This window comes from Colobus angolensis, unplaced genomic scaffold (assembly GCF_000951035.1).
Source record: "Colobus angolensis palliatus isolate OR3802 unplaced genomic scaffold, Cang.pa_1.0 Scaffold18, whole genome shotgun sequence".
Taxonomy (NCBI): Eukaryota; Metazoa; Chordata; class Mammalia; order Primates; family Cercopithecidae; genus Colobus; species Colobus angolensis.
Genome location: NW_012114932.1, coordinates 3126142 through 3141784, shown reverse-complemented (window position 1 = coordinate 3141784; position 15643 = coordinate 3126142). Strand labels below are relative to the sequence as shown.

General features: G+C 46.4%; 1 protein-coding gene across 3 annotated transcripts in view; it reads right to left on the bottom strand.

Annotated features, from left to right (window-relative positions):
- QRICH1 (glutamine-rich 1) overlaps window positions 1-15643 on the bottom strand; it is a 77011-nt gene that overhangs the window by 16633 nt on the left and 44735 nt on the right. For all 3 annotated transcript variants that reach the window (XM_011939122.1, XM_011939123.1, XM_011939124.1), the window contains 4 exons: window positions 13574-14605; window positions 3862-4039; window positions 3191-3345; window positions 1171-1285 (listed from right to left, as the gene is read on the bottom strand). In XM_011939122.1, coding sequence (XP_011794512.1) covers window positions 1171-1285; window positions 3191-3345; window positions 3862-4039; window positions 13574-14605 — 1480 coding nt within the window. The remainder of the gene's footprint in view (window positions 1-1170; window positions 1286-3190; window positions 3346-3861; window positions 4040-13573; window positions 14606-15643) is intronic.

Here is a 15643-nt window from a genome sequence, read left to right as displayed (position 1 = left end):
AAGTCTATTAGTTGGCCGTGGCGGCTCATGCCTGTAATTCCAGCACTTGGGAGAGGCTGACGTGGGTGGATCACCTGAGGTTAAGAGTTCGAGACCACCCTGACCAATATGATGAAAACCTGTCTCTACTAAAAATACAAAAATTAGTCAGGCGTGGTGGTATGCCCCTGTAATCCCAGCTACTTGGGAGGCTAGGATAGGAGAATCACTTGAACCCGGGAGGCAGATGCTGCAGTGAGCCAAGATCGCACCACTGCACCCCAGCCCGGGCAACAAGAGTAAAACTCTGTCTCAAAACAAAAAAGTCTATTAAAAACAAAAATAGGCCAGGCACAGTGGCTCACGCCTGTAATCCCAGCACTTTGGGAGGCCGAGGCGGGCAGATCACAAAGTCAGGAGTTTGAGACCAGCCTGGCCAACATGGCAAAACCCTGCCTCTACTAAAAATACAAAAATTAGCTGGGCATGATGGCATGTGCCTGTAATCCCAGCTACTCGGGAGGCTGAGGTAGGAGAACTGCCTGAACTGGGACCCAGGAGGCGGAGGCTGCAATGCGCCAAGATCACACCACTGCACTCCACCCTGGGCTACAGAGTGAGACTCTGTATCAAACAAAACAAAACAAAACAAAACAAAAATACCTGAGCATGGTAGCGCATGCCTATAGCTCCAGCTACTCAGGATGCTGAGGCAGGAGGATCGCTTAAGCTCAGGAGTTTGAGGTCCATCTCAGCAACATACCAAGACCATGTTTTTTTTAAGAACAAACAAAGAAAAACACTGAATAACCTATGCTTTTGTTCCAACAGAATATTCTGTCCAGAAGACTGCCTGTGACTAAAGCAAAAATTATGCTCTACAGATAAAACTGTCCACAATTCTTAATTGTTATTCTAATTTTAATCAATACATTTTAATAGAAAAAAAAAAGATAGTAACTGTCCCACTAGTTCTGCTTGTTCCTGTGTCCTTCCCACACTGGGACCAGCAAGGTTCTCTGGTGAGCAATGCCTCTTCCCTATCAGGACAAGTAGCACAGTGGCCAATGCTGCTGCTGTCTGGGATTTATATACCCCTCACTCACATGCTTTTCACAGCCAACCACAGAAGCTGTTGATCTTTCTTAAATCCAGGTGGGAAAGATATCCAAAGACAAGGGAGACTCTTACCAAGTGGAGTGACCCGGGGCTGAACATCCTTCAGAACTTCATGTAGCCACTCCGTGAACCGAACATAATAAAGATCGGAGAAAATGTCATCTACCCTTCCATTTTCAAAAAGATACTAAAAGAAAAACAATTAATAGAAGTTATTGGTAGTCTCCTGAACAAGGCTTTCAGGGGAAATAAATATATTTTTCTACCAGTATTACTATCCTTCCCTACCCATTCACACCTCAACAAATTAAGGCACCAGCACGTGACACTTCCATAGTATGCTTAAGCTCATGTGACTGATTCTCATGACATTCTTGAGAGTTAGGTAAGTAAGGCAGATGTTGTGAATGGTATTTCACCCAAGAAAGGCATTGTTTTGTTGTTAGCAAAAATCATGAATAGGCTCTAGGGTCAGCCTTCCATTAGATATTGTGTAAGTTAAATAACATGTGCAAGTCTTTTAACTTCTGGGGCTCAGTTTCCTTGCCTATAAATGGAGATGATGGTATCTGCCTTCCAGGACTGGGGAGAGCACAGAATGAAAGCATGTAAAGCAATTCACACAGTACTTAGCTTAGGACCACTGAGAGAGGAAAAAACTAGGAGGCAGACATGTCTCAAGACTAGGCAACAGAATGAGTCCCAACCAGTAAGCCCTACTCTACTATACTGTGATTTCTCCTCAAAAGCCTTCAGACACTAAAACATCCACCTCTGCTCCCTTGAACTGCTGGTCTGCAAATTTCCGTTATGCTTCACCACAGATGTCCTCAAAACCTAACTACATTGGTATATTATTCTAGCTAGACTCCTTCAAGTAAGTATTTAGTGTTAATGCAGGGAACAATGAGAAGGAAAGTTCTATGCTGGCACAAGGTTTTGTTTTGAATAAATTACTTCCATGAAAATCAGGTTTACTTTAACAAAAAGAGAAGTGTTACATAAATGCTTTGTGAATTACAAAAAAAAAAAGGTCAAGGTAATTACCAATAATGTAATAGAAGTTTCTCTAGGTAGTAGGATGATGAATAATGTTTGCTTTCCTATTTTATTATTTATTTTATGCATTTATTTTTTAAGAGGCAAGGTCTTGCTTTGCAGCCCAGACTGAATGAAGTGTGATGGCACAATCATAGCTGACTGTAGCCTCAAACTCCTGAGCTCAAGCGATCCTCCTGCCTCAGCCTCCCAAATAGCTGGGACTACAGGTGTGCACCACCACACCCGGCTAAGATTTTTTCTTTTCATTTTTGAGACCGGGTCTCACTCTGTCACCCAGGCTGGAGTGTAGTGGCATAATCATGACTCACTACAGCCCCAACCTCTGGGGCTTAAGCAATCCTCCCACCTCAGCCTCCCAAGCAGCTGGGACTACAGGCACGCACTACCATACCCAGCTAATTTTTTGTAGAGATGGGGTTTCACTATGTTGCCTAGGCTGGTCTCAAACTCCTGTGGCTCAAGCGATCCTCCTGCCTGAGCCTCCCAAAGTTCTGGGATTACAGGTGTGAGATATCTCGCTTGGCTCTTATTTTTTTTCTTTTTTTAATTTTTGAGACAGAGTCTCGCTCTGTCACCCAGGCTGGAGTGCAATGCTGTGATCTCAGCTCATTGCAACCTCTATCTCCCGGGTTCAAGCGATTATCATGCCTCAGCCTCCTCCCAAGTAGCAGGGATTATAGGCGTGCACCACCACACCTGGAGAATTTTTATATTTTTAGTGGATAGGGTTTCACCATGTTGGCCGGGCTGGTCATCTTCAACTCCTGACCTCAAGTGATCCACCTGCCTCAGCTTCCCAAAGTGCTGGGATTACAGGCGTGAGCCACCAGCGCCCAGCCCCGGCTCTTATTTTCTAAAGTGAACATGTAGGTTTTTAAAACTTAAAAAAAATGTGCATTTTAAAACTCATTATATACTTGAAAGAGAACTTCCTTATTTTAACTTCTTGTTTGTCATTTTATTAACTAAACTAGCAAACATCCAACAGGAACACAGCTCAAACATGTTCTCATGAAGATCTGTTTCCTACCTTTTGAATACACAGGAAAATATAGTAGAGCACATCTGGATCATAGGGTTCACCTTCTCCATTTCGAGCTTCCCGTGTCATTAGACAGAGCCCATAATTCAACTCTGCCACAGCAGAGGAGATGAGATCTTCCTGGAATCGCAGCAGTTGGCGCCCTGCAACGAAAGCCCCAAAGATGAATGGAGGTCCTGGCAACCCAGGACGAATGAAGGTCCTAGGGGTCCATATCTGGAAGGCTCAGAACACATACTGCCCATCAGGGTGCTGGGACAGAAATGTTCACTTGTATCTACTGTAATGTTTCACGCCTGTAATGTCAGAACTGGCCTATCATGTGAGTGTATGAGCCTAATGCCAAGAAAGAAGGGCTTGAGTGCCTACTCCCTGGTTCCCATTTCCTCCCAGAAGTCACTCTGTTCAGGTCTGGTAGGGTCAACTCCTGAAACCCGTATGTCTAAAAATGCCTGGTTTTGCGCAAACCCCACACATCCTGCTTATTATGTACACAGGGTCAGTACTGCTTGTTGCTAGGACTGAATTCAACATACTATTACAGATGTTGCTCTCTTTTCCCCCAGACAGAGGATACCACTTTTCTGCCATTTTGTCCTCCTGTTACTTCAGTACCACTGCATTTTAGACAGAGCCCACTCTTCTTCCCAGACACTCACTCCCAATGGGTGCCAATCTGTTCTGAGCATCCTTCTCTAATTCAGCATTCTTGGTCTGGGCCCAGTTTTTCCATACTTCAAGCCCTTCTTCTGGCTTCAAAGAATTTGGAAGCAGAAGTTCTGGGGAAGGCTGTGGCTGTGACTGTGGTTCAACTTCAGCAACCTGGACAGTTTGAGCCTATAGGAAAGAAACCATGAAAATGTGTCAATAACGTTTTATATTAGATCCTGCAGCAAAATTGCCAGAAAATTGTTATGTATAGTTCATTTATTTAAGAAAATATTTCTCTACTCCTTGCTGTCCTTTTTTTTTTTCTTTTCTTTTTTTTTTTTGAGAAGGAGTCTTGCTCTGTTGCCCAGGCTGGAGTGCAGTGGCGCGATCTCGGCTCACTGCAAGCTCCGCCTCCCAGGTTCACGCCATTCTCCTGGCTCAGCCTCCGGAGTAGCTGGGACTACAGGCGCCCGCCACCACGCCCGGCTAATTTTTTGTATTTGTTTAGTAAAGATGGGGTTTCACCGTGTTAGCCAGGATGGTCTCCATCTCCTGACCTCGTGATCCACCCGTCTTGGCCTCCCAAAGTGCTGGGATTACAGGCTTGAGCCACCACGCCCGGCCGCTGTCCTACTTTTAAGAAGCTTTGCAGTTCTACCTCTTGCCCCAGGGACAGCAAAAGCAGTACTGCAACTGGGCTAGTGCAGTGATTCTCAGCCTTGACTGCACTTTTAAATGTTTTTTTTTTTTAGATGGAGTTTCGCTCTTGTCACTCAGGCTGGAGTGCAATGGCCCCATCTCGGCTCACTGCAACGTCCACCTCCCGGGTTCAAGTGATTCTCCTGCCTCAGCCTCCCGAGTACCTGGGATTACAGGCATGCACCACCACGGCCAGCTAATTTCGTAATTTTAATCGAGACGGGGTTTCATCATGTTGGTCAGGCTGGTCTCGAACTCCCAACCTCAGGTGATCTGCCCGCCTCAGCCTCCCAAAGTGCTGGGATTACAGGCGTGAACCACCGTGCCCGGTCAAATCTTTTATTTAAAAACACTAATAGACAGAGTTACCCCAGCATCTCTCTGAGGGGGAGCCAAGGTATCAATCGTATAAAAACTCCTCAAGTAAGATTACGCCACTGCACTCCAGCCTGGTGACAGAGCGAGACTCTGTCTCGGAAAAAGAAAAAACAAAACAAAACAAAAGAACTCCTCAAGTAAAAAAGTAATTCTAATGTTTGGTCACCACTGAGAACTACTGGCTCAAAGCACTGCTTCCACAATCTTTTTCTTTTTTTTTTTTTTGAGATGGAGTCTCGCTCCTGTAGTACAGACTTGACTGCAGTGGCACAATCTCAGCTCAATGTAACTTCCACCTCCTGGGTTCAAGCAATTCTCCTTCTTCAGCCTCCCGAGTAGCTGGGATTATAGGTGTGTGCCACCACACCTGGCTAATTTTTTTATTTTTAGTAGAGACGGAGTTTCTCCATGTTGGCCAGGCTGGTCTCGAACTCCTGACCTCAGGTGATCCACCTGCCTCAGCCTCCCGAAGTGCTAAGATTACAGGCATGAGCCACTGCGCCCGGCCCCCACAATCTTTAATGTGCAAACAAATCACTTGGGGATTATATCAAAATGTATATTGTGATTGAAAAGGGTGGGATCTGAGACTCAGCATTTCTCTTTTTTTTTTTGGCAGGGACTGAGTTTCGCTCTTGTTCTTTGGATGCTAGAGTGCAATGGTGGGATCTCGGCTCACCTCAACCTCTGTCTCCCAGGTTCAAGCGATTCTCCTGCCTCAGCCTCCCAACTAGCTAGGATTACAGGCATGTGCCACCACTCCCAGCTAATTTTGTATTTTTAGTAGAGATGGGGTTTCTCCAAGTTGGTCAGGCTGGTCTTGACTCCCAACTTTGCAATTTCCTACTTTTTGAAATTCTTTTTTTGAGCAAAGTCTTGCTCTGTCACCCAGACTGGAGAGCAGTGGCATGATCTTGGCTCACCACAACCTCTGCCTCCCAGGTTCAAGGCATTCTCCTGCCTCAGCCTCCCGAGTAGCTGGGATTATAGGTGTCTGCCATCATGCCTGGCTAATTTTTGTATTTTTAGTAGAGACGGGGTTTCACCATGTTGACCAAGCTGGTCTCAAACTCCCGACCTCAGGTGATCTGTCCACCTTGGCCTCCCAAAATGTTGGCCTTATAGGCATGAGCCACCATGCCCGGCCAGATTCTAAAGAGATCTTTATACCCTAAAAAAATAAAATTCCAAGATTTTCCATTTTTTTAGTTTGGACGCTGATTTTGAAGGGCAAGAACTGAGTCACCACATGTTCAAAGAAAGTGCTTGAGCTGGGTCACTTGGCTCACACCTATAATCCCAGCACTCTGGGAGGCCGAGGCAGGCAGATCACTTCAGGTCAGGAGTTGGAGACTAGCCTGGCCAACGTGGTGAAACCCTGTCTCTACCAAAAATATAAAAAATTAGGCAGGTGAGGTAGCATGGGCCTGTAATCCCACCTACTTGGGAGGCTGAGGCAGGAGAATTGCTTGAACCTGAGAGGCAGAGGTTGCAGTGAGCTAAGATGGTGCCACTGCACTCCATCCTGGGTCACAGAGCCAGACTCTGTCTCAAAAAAAAAAAAGAATGTGATTCTCAAAGGTGCAATAAAACAGCAAATCAATTCAAATCACCGAAAGCCCTAGTTTCACTCACTCACTAATTCAAAAAACGTGTGCAAAGCTTTGCATCAGGCCCAGAATACTGACATGTATTAAATTACAGTCTAGGGCAAAGAGCTGATTCAATCTGCAGTGTTGTGAAGAAAATCTTTGGCATCAGTTTTTCTCCTTAACTGCACTGGCTAATCCAATGATCACAAAAAAAAAAAAAAAAATTACTCAAACCATTTCTTTGAAACAGTTCCATGAACTGCCAACCATCATGCCCCTCTAAAACATCTAGCACAGACCAGGAGGGCAGCTGAGCTCAGGGCCAGAGGATCCAATAGCACCAGAAGCCTCTCAGTGAGCCACACAGATATCCCCTCCTCCCCGCCACCCACAGGCCCAAGCCTCCCTTTACCTAGTCAATAAGTACTTTCTTAGCTCAGGAAGCAACCCATCTTTCCCCTACTCTGTTTTATTAAAAAGTTTGTCATGAATTACTGTCTTGCACAAAGCCAAGTCTATAGCTGGGCCCAGACATTCTTGCCCTTTCTTCTACTTTTAACCTGAGGACTCATTCTCTGATTTCCATAGACCTTTGATCTGGATGCTGTATTCAGGGCTCCAATCACTATTCTGTCTACCCCAGAAATTAGCAATTTCTTCTTGGTGGCCTGTAGTAGTTGCTGCCACCACTACCAGCACTACCACCCTCCTTGTACTCCCCAGTCGCATACACCTGAAATGAAAGGGTCAAATGCAATGGATGCTTTGGCCCTAACCTACTGGACCTTTCTGGCACATCCAAAAATGTCACTCACAACACTGTCCTTTGTACGCTGCTCGGCTTCCTGTCACTCTCCTGGACCTCCCTCAGCTATCTGGCAGTTCTTTCTGTGTATGCTTTAGGTTTATCTCTGCCAGGCCCTTACGTGTTTGTTAACTATGGAGCTACTCTATAGACCCACTTTCTCATTTCAACTACATGTTCTCCCTGGTGAGTCTCACCCACTTTTCCAGTTTGGATAACCGTATTTGTCAAAGTGATCGCTATGTACCTCCAAGCTAGAACCCTTACTGCCCCTACTCCCTGCTTAATATACCCAGTGGGTACTATATATCTCCAACTGAACATCTCATAGCCACCTCCAACTAACATCTACAGAGTATTCATTATCTTCCCTGCCCAGATCTATTCTCCTGAGTTACCTCCCTCCCTCGTTCAATGGCAACATCATTTACCCAAACTAGAAATCCAGGAGTCTGGCTGAACAAGTAGGCAGTGGCCAGAGCATGGGAGGCAGTGCTTCTGTAACAGGTCCCCTTTACTGTGTGCTTCCAACCACTAAATGTCAGTTAACATTTAGTTTGGAACACCCCAAGCATCTTCCAAAAATTCTTCCAAACGTGTCCAAATGTCTATCAGTGGATGGAGGAGGCAATAATGCAACCCAGGTTGAAAGTTACTCATACAGAGTATTGTACAATGTAGTGTAAATTTGTTCCTACACATAATGGGAGCCCTTGGAGAGTTTTAAGCTAGGAAGTGACATGATCTTACATTTTATGATTATTCTCATTGTTCTATGAAGAATAAATTGAAGAACAAGAATGGAAGCAAGTACTGGTGGCCTAGACTATAGTGGTGGCAGTGGAGATGATGTAAGAGATTTTGAGAGGTGTGATGGTAGAAGCAACATGGCTTGTTAATGAACTGGCTGTGAGGAGCAAGGAAGCAGACACAAAGATGACTCCAAACCAGAAACAACTGGGTGGAGAGCAGCACCACTTTCTGAGACAGGGAAGTTTTTGACAGTTTTAGAAGTGATGCCAATGAAGATCTGAGGTATTGTCAATAAATCCAAGTAAATGCTAAGTAGGCAGCTGAATATGTGGAAAAGGTTCCAAACAGAGGAAGGCATGGCCGAGAGACTTGGACTTAATGCGTCAATGCAGCACACGGATTAAGACACAGGCTTCAGGGTCAGCCCATCCAGGGTTGAATCTCAATTCTGCCACTTTTTTTTTTTTTTTTTTGAGACGGAGTCTCGCTCTGTCGCCCAGGCTGGAGTGCAGTGGCACGATCTCCACTCACTGCAAGCTCTGCCTCCCGGGTTCATGCCATTCTCCTGCCTCAGCCTCCTGAGTAGCTGGGACTTCAGGTGCACACCACTACACCCGGCTAATTTTTTGTCTTTTTAGTAGAGATGGGGCTTCACTGTGTCAGCCAGGATAGTCTCCTGAGCTCGTGATCCACCCACCTCGGCCTCCCAGAGTGCTGGGATTACAAGTGTGAGCCACCGTGCCTGGCCTCACTTTTTTTTTTTTGAGACAGAGTCTCATTCTATCGCCCAGGCTGGAGTGCAGTGGCACGATCTCGGCTCACTGAAACCTCCGCCTCCTAGGTTCGGGCAATTCTGTGCCTTAGCCTCCCAGGTAGCTGGGATTATAGGTGCCAACCACTACGCCTGATTAATTTTTTGTTTTTGTATTTTTAGTAGAGACGGGGTTTCACCATCTTGGCCAGGCTGGTCTTTTAACTCCTGACCTCGTGATCTACCCGCCTCTGGCCTCCCAAAGTACTGGGATTATAGGTGTGAGCCACCACGCCTGGCCAGTTCTGCCACTTTTTAAGCACGGCTTTGGCCTTGTCACTTAATCTCTTTGCCTGAGTTTCCTCATCTGTAAAATAGAGATACTAGTACATACTTTGTAAAGTTAATGTGAAAATTAGAAGAACATGTTAAATATCAAGAACAGTAGTACTGGCAGATAGTACCAGTGATTATTATCTTCAGCAGCAGCAAGAATCATCTGGAGATGCTGGAAATCATGGGAAAGAAATCCCTCAGGGAGAAGAGGGCCAAGTACTGAACCCTAAGGAACATCAACATGTACAATTCAGAGAGAGAAGAAGGCACCAGTAAGTTTCCTGGGAATAAAGAAGACTCAGATGGGTAGGAGGAAAATCAGGAGTGTGTAATAACATGCAAGTCTAAAGAAAAAGAGTCTCAGCCGGGCGCGGTGGCTCACGCCTGTAATCCCAGCACTTTGGGAGGCCGAGGCGGGTGGATCACGAGGTCAGGAGATCGAGACCATCCTGGTTAACACGGTGAAATCCCATCTCTACCAAAAATACAAAAAATTAGCCGGCCATGGTGGCAGGCGCCTGTAGTCTCAGCTACTCGGGAGGCTGAGGTAGGAGAACAGCGTGAACCCGGGAGGTGGAGCTTGCAGTGAGCTGAGACAGAGCCACTGCACTCCAGCCTGGGAGACAGAGCGAGACTCTGTCTTAAAAAAAAAAAAAAAGACTCAATAATGGGCTGCTGTGTTGTGTGTTGCTGCAGGATAAATACATACTTGCTGGTCTGAACTGGCTGTAGGGGGGGTCACTGCTGACCTTGACAAAAACAGATTTAGTCATGAGTTGAAGGGAAAATTTTACAGCATCTGGAGCCCAGGTTGTGTAGATAATGCTTTTTGAGAGTTCTGGGAATAAAGTAGAACAGAGAAATGGGATAATAGATGGAGGTGGGTGTGAGGAAGTCAGATTTCACCATAAATCTGGTTTTAAAGACAGGAGATATTAAGAGCTTTTATAAAAGGTATGGACCTGTGGCAGATGAAGGAACACATTTTGTCACCAGCACCCCTTAGGGTTCAACTTGACTGTCTTCCGCACATGCTGTAAAGTGGTCCAAGGGTGGAAAAGACTGTCTTACTCATCTCTATTCCCCAGTTCCTAGCACAGAGCCTGCATAGGAGGGCAGAGGGATATCTGTGGTATATACAGACAAACACATCTTTCCCTTGGCATTTTTCCCTGAGGATGGAAAATTGGGATTCTTCACAATTTTTCTATTGCTGGTAATGATAACTTCATGTAAATCACTCTAAGACTTTCCCAAAACAGATACAGCCTCTGAAGAACACTGGCCCACTAAAAGGAACTCCAGAAAGGATCTTCTCCTGCTGGAAGACCCAGACATGGAAATTATAAACAGAGACCACTAAGTACCAAATGAAGCATTGACCTGCAATTGGACCATCAGGTCCAGGAGAGCTAGGGGAGGCCTAATGGGCTCCATCTCTGTGAACAAAAGCTGAGCACAGAGACCTATTACAAATCTACTGGCTGGTTTCTCCTATATGCAGTTAATTCTACATGCATCTACTTGGTTCCTCCTGTTACCACGAATCTAGGAAATTCCTGATTTCCTATCACAGATTAGATCAAACTCAACTCTGCTTTGGGAAAACAACAACCCCACCCCCACCCCCCAACACTTAACTCCATTCCCACAGTTCCCTTCTCAAGCTGCCTTAGGCCATGTTCCTTCTGTCCATCCTTGGCTCTGTATTTATGCTGTTCCATCTTTTGTTTATCTAAACGATAAACCACAGTTCAACAGTTCAAGGCAGGGTGCAGTGGCTCATGCCTGTAATCCCAGCACTCTGGGAGGCCAAGGCGGGAGGATCACTTAAGGCCAGGAGTTCAAGAGCAGCCTGGGTAACATAGTGAGACCCTGTCTCTACAAATATATATATACACATATATACACACACACACACACATATATGTATATATATACACACACGTGTATATACACACACATATATACACACACACGTGTATATGTGTGTGTGTGTATATACATATATATGCCAAGTGTGGCAGTCTGCCTATAGTCCCAGCTACTTGGGAGGCTGAGGTGGGAGGATTTTATGAGCCCAGGACTTTCAAGCTACAGTGAATTATGATCACTACCATACTCCTACCTAGGAAACAAAGCAACAAACTGTCTCAAAAATAAACAAACTACAGTTCAAACCTCATTTTGTCCACAAAAACGCCTCTGTTGACTTTTTAACCTAGAATTTCTAAATTCCCAGTTTGTCTTTGTATGTCATAATTATTCTGCCTTATAAATAATTCAAAGGAAAAGAAATCATAAGTTCTTATTTTTGCAACTAGACTCTAAGTTGTACAAAGCAAAAAATATTGTCTTGTTCTATTTCTGGGCCCAACAGCTAGATATTTAGCAGGTCTTTAACGATGCCACCTAGGATAATATGATATTGCCTCTATGAAACCACCTGGTCAACCTTTGCTTAATCACTTACAGCCCATGTTTCCAAGTGCAGTTCCTTATCTAACTTATTTGTGCCAGCTCCCACATACATATGCACTCCCAGGAGCCTATGACCACTGAGGCACAGCACCTTCATCAGTCCCATAAGACCAGAGGCCCTATATCCCTCTCTAACAGGACCAGATATTTCACCAATCAGTTCTTTTAGACAGGGTCTCACTCTGTTCTCTAGGCTAAAAAGCAGTGGCATGATCATAGTAGCATCAACCTCCCAGGCTCATGCAACCCTCGCATCTAAGCTGGGACCACAGGCGTGTGCCACCACACTAGACTATATTTTTTAATTTTTTGTAGAGATAGGGTCTTCCTATATTGCCCAGGCTGATCTCAAACTCCTAGGCTCAAGCATTCCTCCCACCTCAGCCTCCCAAACTGCTGGGATTATAGGCAACTGCCACTGCACCCAGCACTAACAGGTTTTTTGTGTGTTTGTTTTGAGACAAAAGTCTTGCTCTGTTGCCCCAGGTTGGAATGCAGTGGCACGATCTCAGCTCACTGCAACCTCTGCTTCCCAGGTTCAAGCAATTCTCCTGCTTCAGCCTCCCAAGTAAGATTACCTGGGATAACAGGTGTGTGCCACCACACCCAGCTAATTTTGTACTTTTAGTACAGACAAGGTTATGTTGGCCAAGCTGATCTGAAACTCCTGGCCTCAAGTGATCTTCCTGCCTCAGCCTCCCAAAGTGCTGGGATTACAGGCTTGAGCCATCGCACCCGACCTTTTTTTTTTTTTTTTTGACGGAGTTTTGCTCTTGTTGTCCAGGCTGGAGTGCACTGGTACAATCTTGGCTCAATGCAACCTCCACCTCCCATGTCCAAGCAATTCTCCTGCCTCAGCTTCCTGAGTAGCTGGGATTACAGGTGCCTGCCACCACGCCCGGCTACTTTTTTGTATTTTTTAATAGAGACGGGGTTTCACCGTGTAGGCCAGGATGGTCTCGATCTCCTGACCTTGTGATCCACCCGTCTCGGCCTCCCAAAGTGCTGGGATTACAGGCTTGAGCCATCGCACCCGACCTTTTTTTTTTTTTTTTTTGACGGAGTTTTGCTCTTGTTGTCCAGGCTGGAGTGCACTGGTACAATCTTGGCTCACTGCAACCTCTGCTTCCTGGGTTCAAGTGATTCTCCTGCCTCAGCTTCCTGAGTAGCTGGGATTACAGGTGCCTGCCACCATGCCCAGCTAATTTTTTTATTTCCAGTAGAGATGGGGTTTCACCATATTGGCCAGGCTGGTATCTAACTGCTGACTTGCGATCCACTCGCCTCGGCCTCCCAAAGTGCTAGGATTACAGATGTGAGCCACCCTGCCCAGCTGCCTGTTTTCAAGTAACACAAAAACACTCTTGGGAGGTCCCACCGCACAGACGGCATATTCAAGCCTCCCAATGGTTATCACTTTTAACAGGCTCATTAAGAGATATTTTAGCTTTTCTAATTCACCCACACTGTGTGCCCAAAGAGAACAGAACGAACAATCTCACAGCCTCTCCAGTGATATTTCTAATCTATGCAATAAACTACAAGTGTTTCGGTAGAATCATTTACTTATGATACAAGGAAGCAGCACCTGGGACACACTTGAGGTATCCCATTCATCTACACCTATAACTTTACTCTTTCTGAGAAGAGATTACAAAGAAGTGTCTATGGTACTTAAATCCAAAATCTCTCCAAAACTCCAAAGCAATTCCTGGTCATCTCATTTACTTCCAGGTACCAGGATAAATCTTTTTTTCTGTTGCATAGCCTCAAGTGCTGTTTCTCCCCCTCTCCTCCGAAATACTAAATACTGTATCACTGTAAGAGTAACAGCAGTAAATAAGCCAGAGGTTGCCAGGCAAGCTCTTTGCCCACTGGGCCCTGAGGGACCAGGCTGCCTGCCCTACTGGTAAGTCTTCACTTACTGAACAAGTAACTTGGAGCTGCTGCTGCTGCTGCTGTGGTGGTGGTGTCTGTTCCTGAGGAGTTTGCTGCTGCGGCTGCTGTTGGGGGTCCCATATATGGACAGTTTGAGCCGTATTCTGGTAAGTGCCTGCCACAGCCTGCACAGCCACTGGAATGTGGATGTTGCCATTCATGAACTGTGCTGGAAAGAGAGAGTTTGCAAGGGTCTGCACTACCTCTTCATGGGAGTTTTTCACTACAGATGTGGTGCCCACCATCTTCTCCTTGTCATCCTCCAGCTTAACAGCTGCCAGGGCCGTAGGTGAGCCACTGACGTGAACTGCGTTGTAGGCTTCCTGGGGAATGGCAATGTGGGTAATGCTCTGCTGCTGAGGGTCCCCCCGGGGCTGGGCAGAATAAACAGGGATGGTCCAGGTTTCTCCTGTAGGGCTAGTAATGGTCCCAGTGGCACTGTACAGGTGGGCACTGTCTACTGTCAGTAAGTCTGGCCTCAAAGACACATAACTCTGCTGCTGGCCCTGTGGAATGGCTAGCACGGTGGCCACCGGCTGCCCTGAGATGGCGTAGGACACAGTGATGGGCATGTCCACTTTGCGCTTCTTCACTGGCTGGAGAACACTGGCTGTGCCAACCCGCCGCTCCCCTTCCCGGGGTGAGCCCTGCTGGGATGGTGGTGGGGAAAGGGCACCCACGGTCTGGATTTGGATCTGCTGACCACCAGCAAGAGACTGGCCAGCCACCAGCTGAGCCTGGATTTGCTGATGTGGGATGTGCTCCTCCGGGATTTCTGCAGCCTGGATCTGCTGGGCCGCTTGCACGTGCTGCACCTGGATCTGAGCTGCTTGAAGCTGTGAGGGACTGGGACTCTGCAGAGACGGGGTCTGAATGGAGGGGGCTGCTGACTGTGGTGCCTGGCCTTGGATCTGCACCTGGACCTGGATGGGTTGCTCAGTAGGCTGGTGAACGGTGAGCTGTGGGGAGAGCTGCTGAGCCGAGACCTGTTGTGGAGACTGCTGTACCTGCACCTGGACCTGTAAGCAACAAGATTCATCAGTGAGTGAACCAGGCAGCACTGAAAATCCAGCATCCAAAGAAGGAAAAAAAAGATCCCAGACAGGGGCCCTGCACAATGTGAGAAAACACCGGCATACTCAAGGCTTCTGAGGACACAATACGTAAAACTAAATGCAGAATTGTCCAGCAGCACATTACGATACCAGGGACATGTATCCACCCCAGAGATCAAGCAAGACAATTAACTAGGGTCTAACAAGGAAGTATCAAACCTTTTTTTTTTTTTTTAAAAGACGGACTCTCTCTATTGCCCAGGCAGGAATGCAGTGGCGCAATCTCAGCTCACTACAACCTCTGCCTGCCAGGTTCAAGCGATTCTCCTGCCTCAGCTTCCAAGAGTAGCTGGGATTACAGATATGCTGGAGTCTATTATCAAAACTTTGGTTTTGAAAAATTATCAAAACTTTGTTTTTTGTTTTTTTTTTTCCAGACGAACTCTCACTCTGTCGCCCAGGCTGGAATGCAGTGGTGCGATCTCAGATCACTGCAACCTCCACCTCCCAGGTTCAAGCAATTCTTGAAGCGTCAGCCTCCCAAGTATCTGGGAGTACAGACATGTACCACCACATCCAGCTAATTTTTATATTTTTAGTAGAGATGAGGTTTCACCATGTTGGCCAGGCTAATCTTGAACTCCTGACCTCAACTGGTCCACCCACCTCGGCCTCCCAAAGTGCTGGCATTGCAGGTGTGAGCCAAAACGGCCGACATTTTTATTTTCTTTCAGACAGAGTTTTGCTCTTGTTCCTCAGGCTGGCGCGCGATGGCATGATCCTGGCTCACCACAACCTCAACCTCCCGGGTCAAGCAATTCTCCTGCCTCAGTCTCCTGAGTAGATAGGATTACAGGCATGCATCATCACGCCCAGCTAATTTTGTATTTTTAGTAGAGACGGGATTTCACCATGTTGGCCAGGCTGGTCTCGAACTCCTGACCTCAGGTGATCTGCCCATCTTGGCCTCCAAAAGTGTTGGGATTACAGGTGTGAGCCACC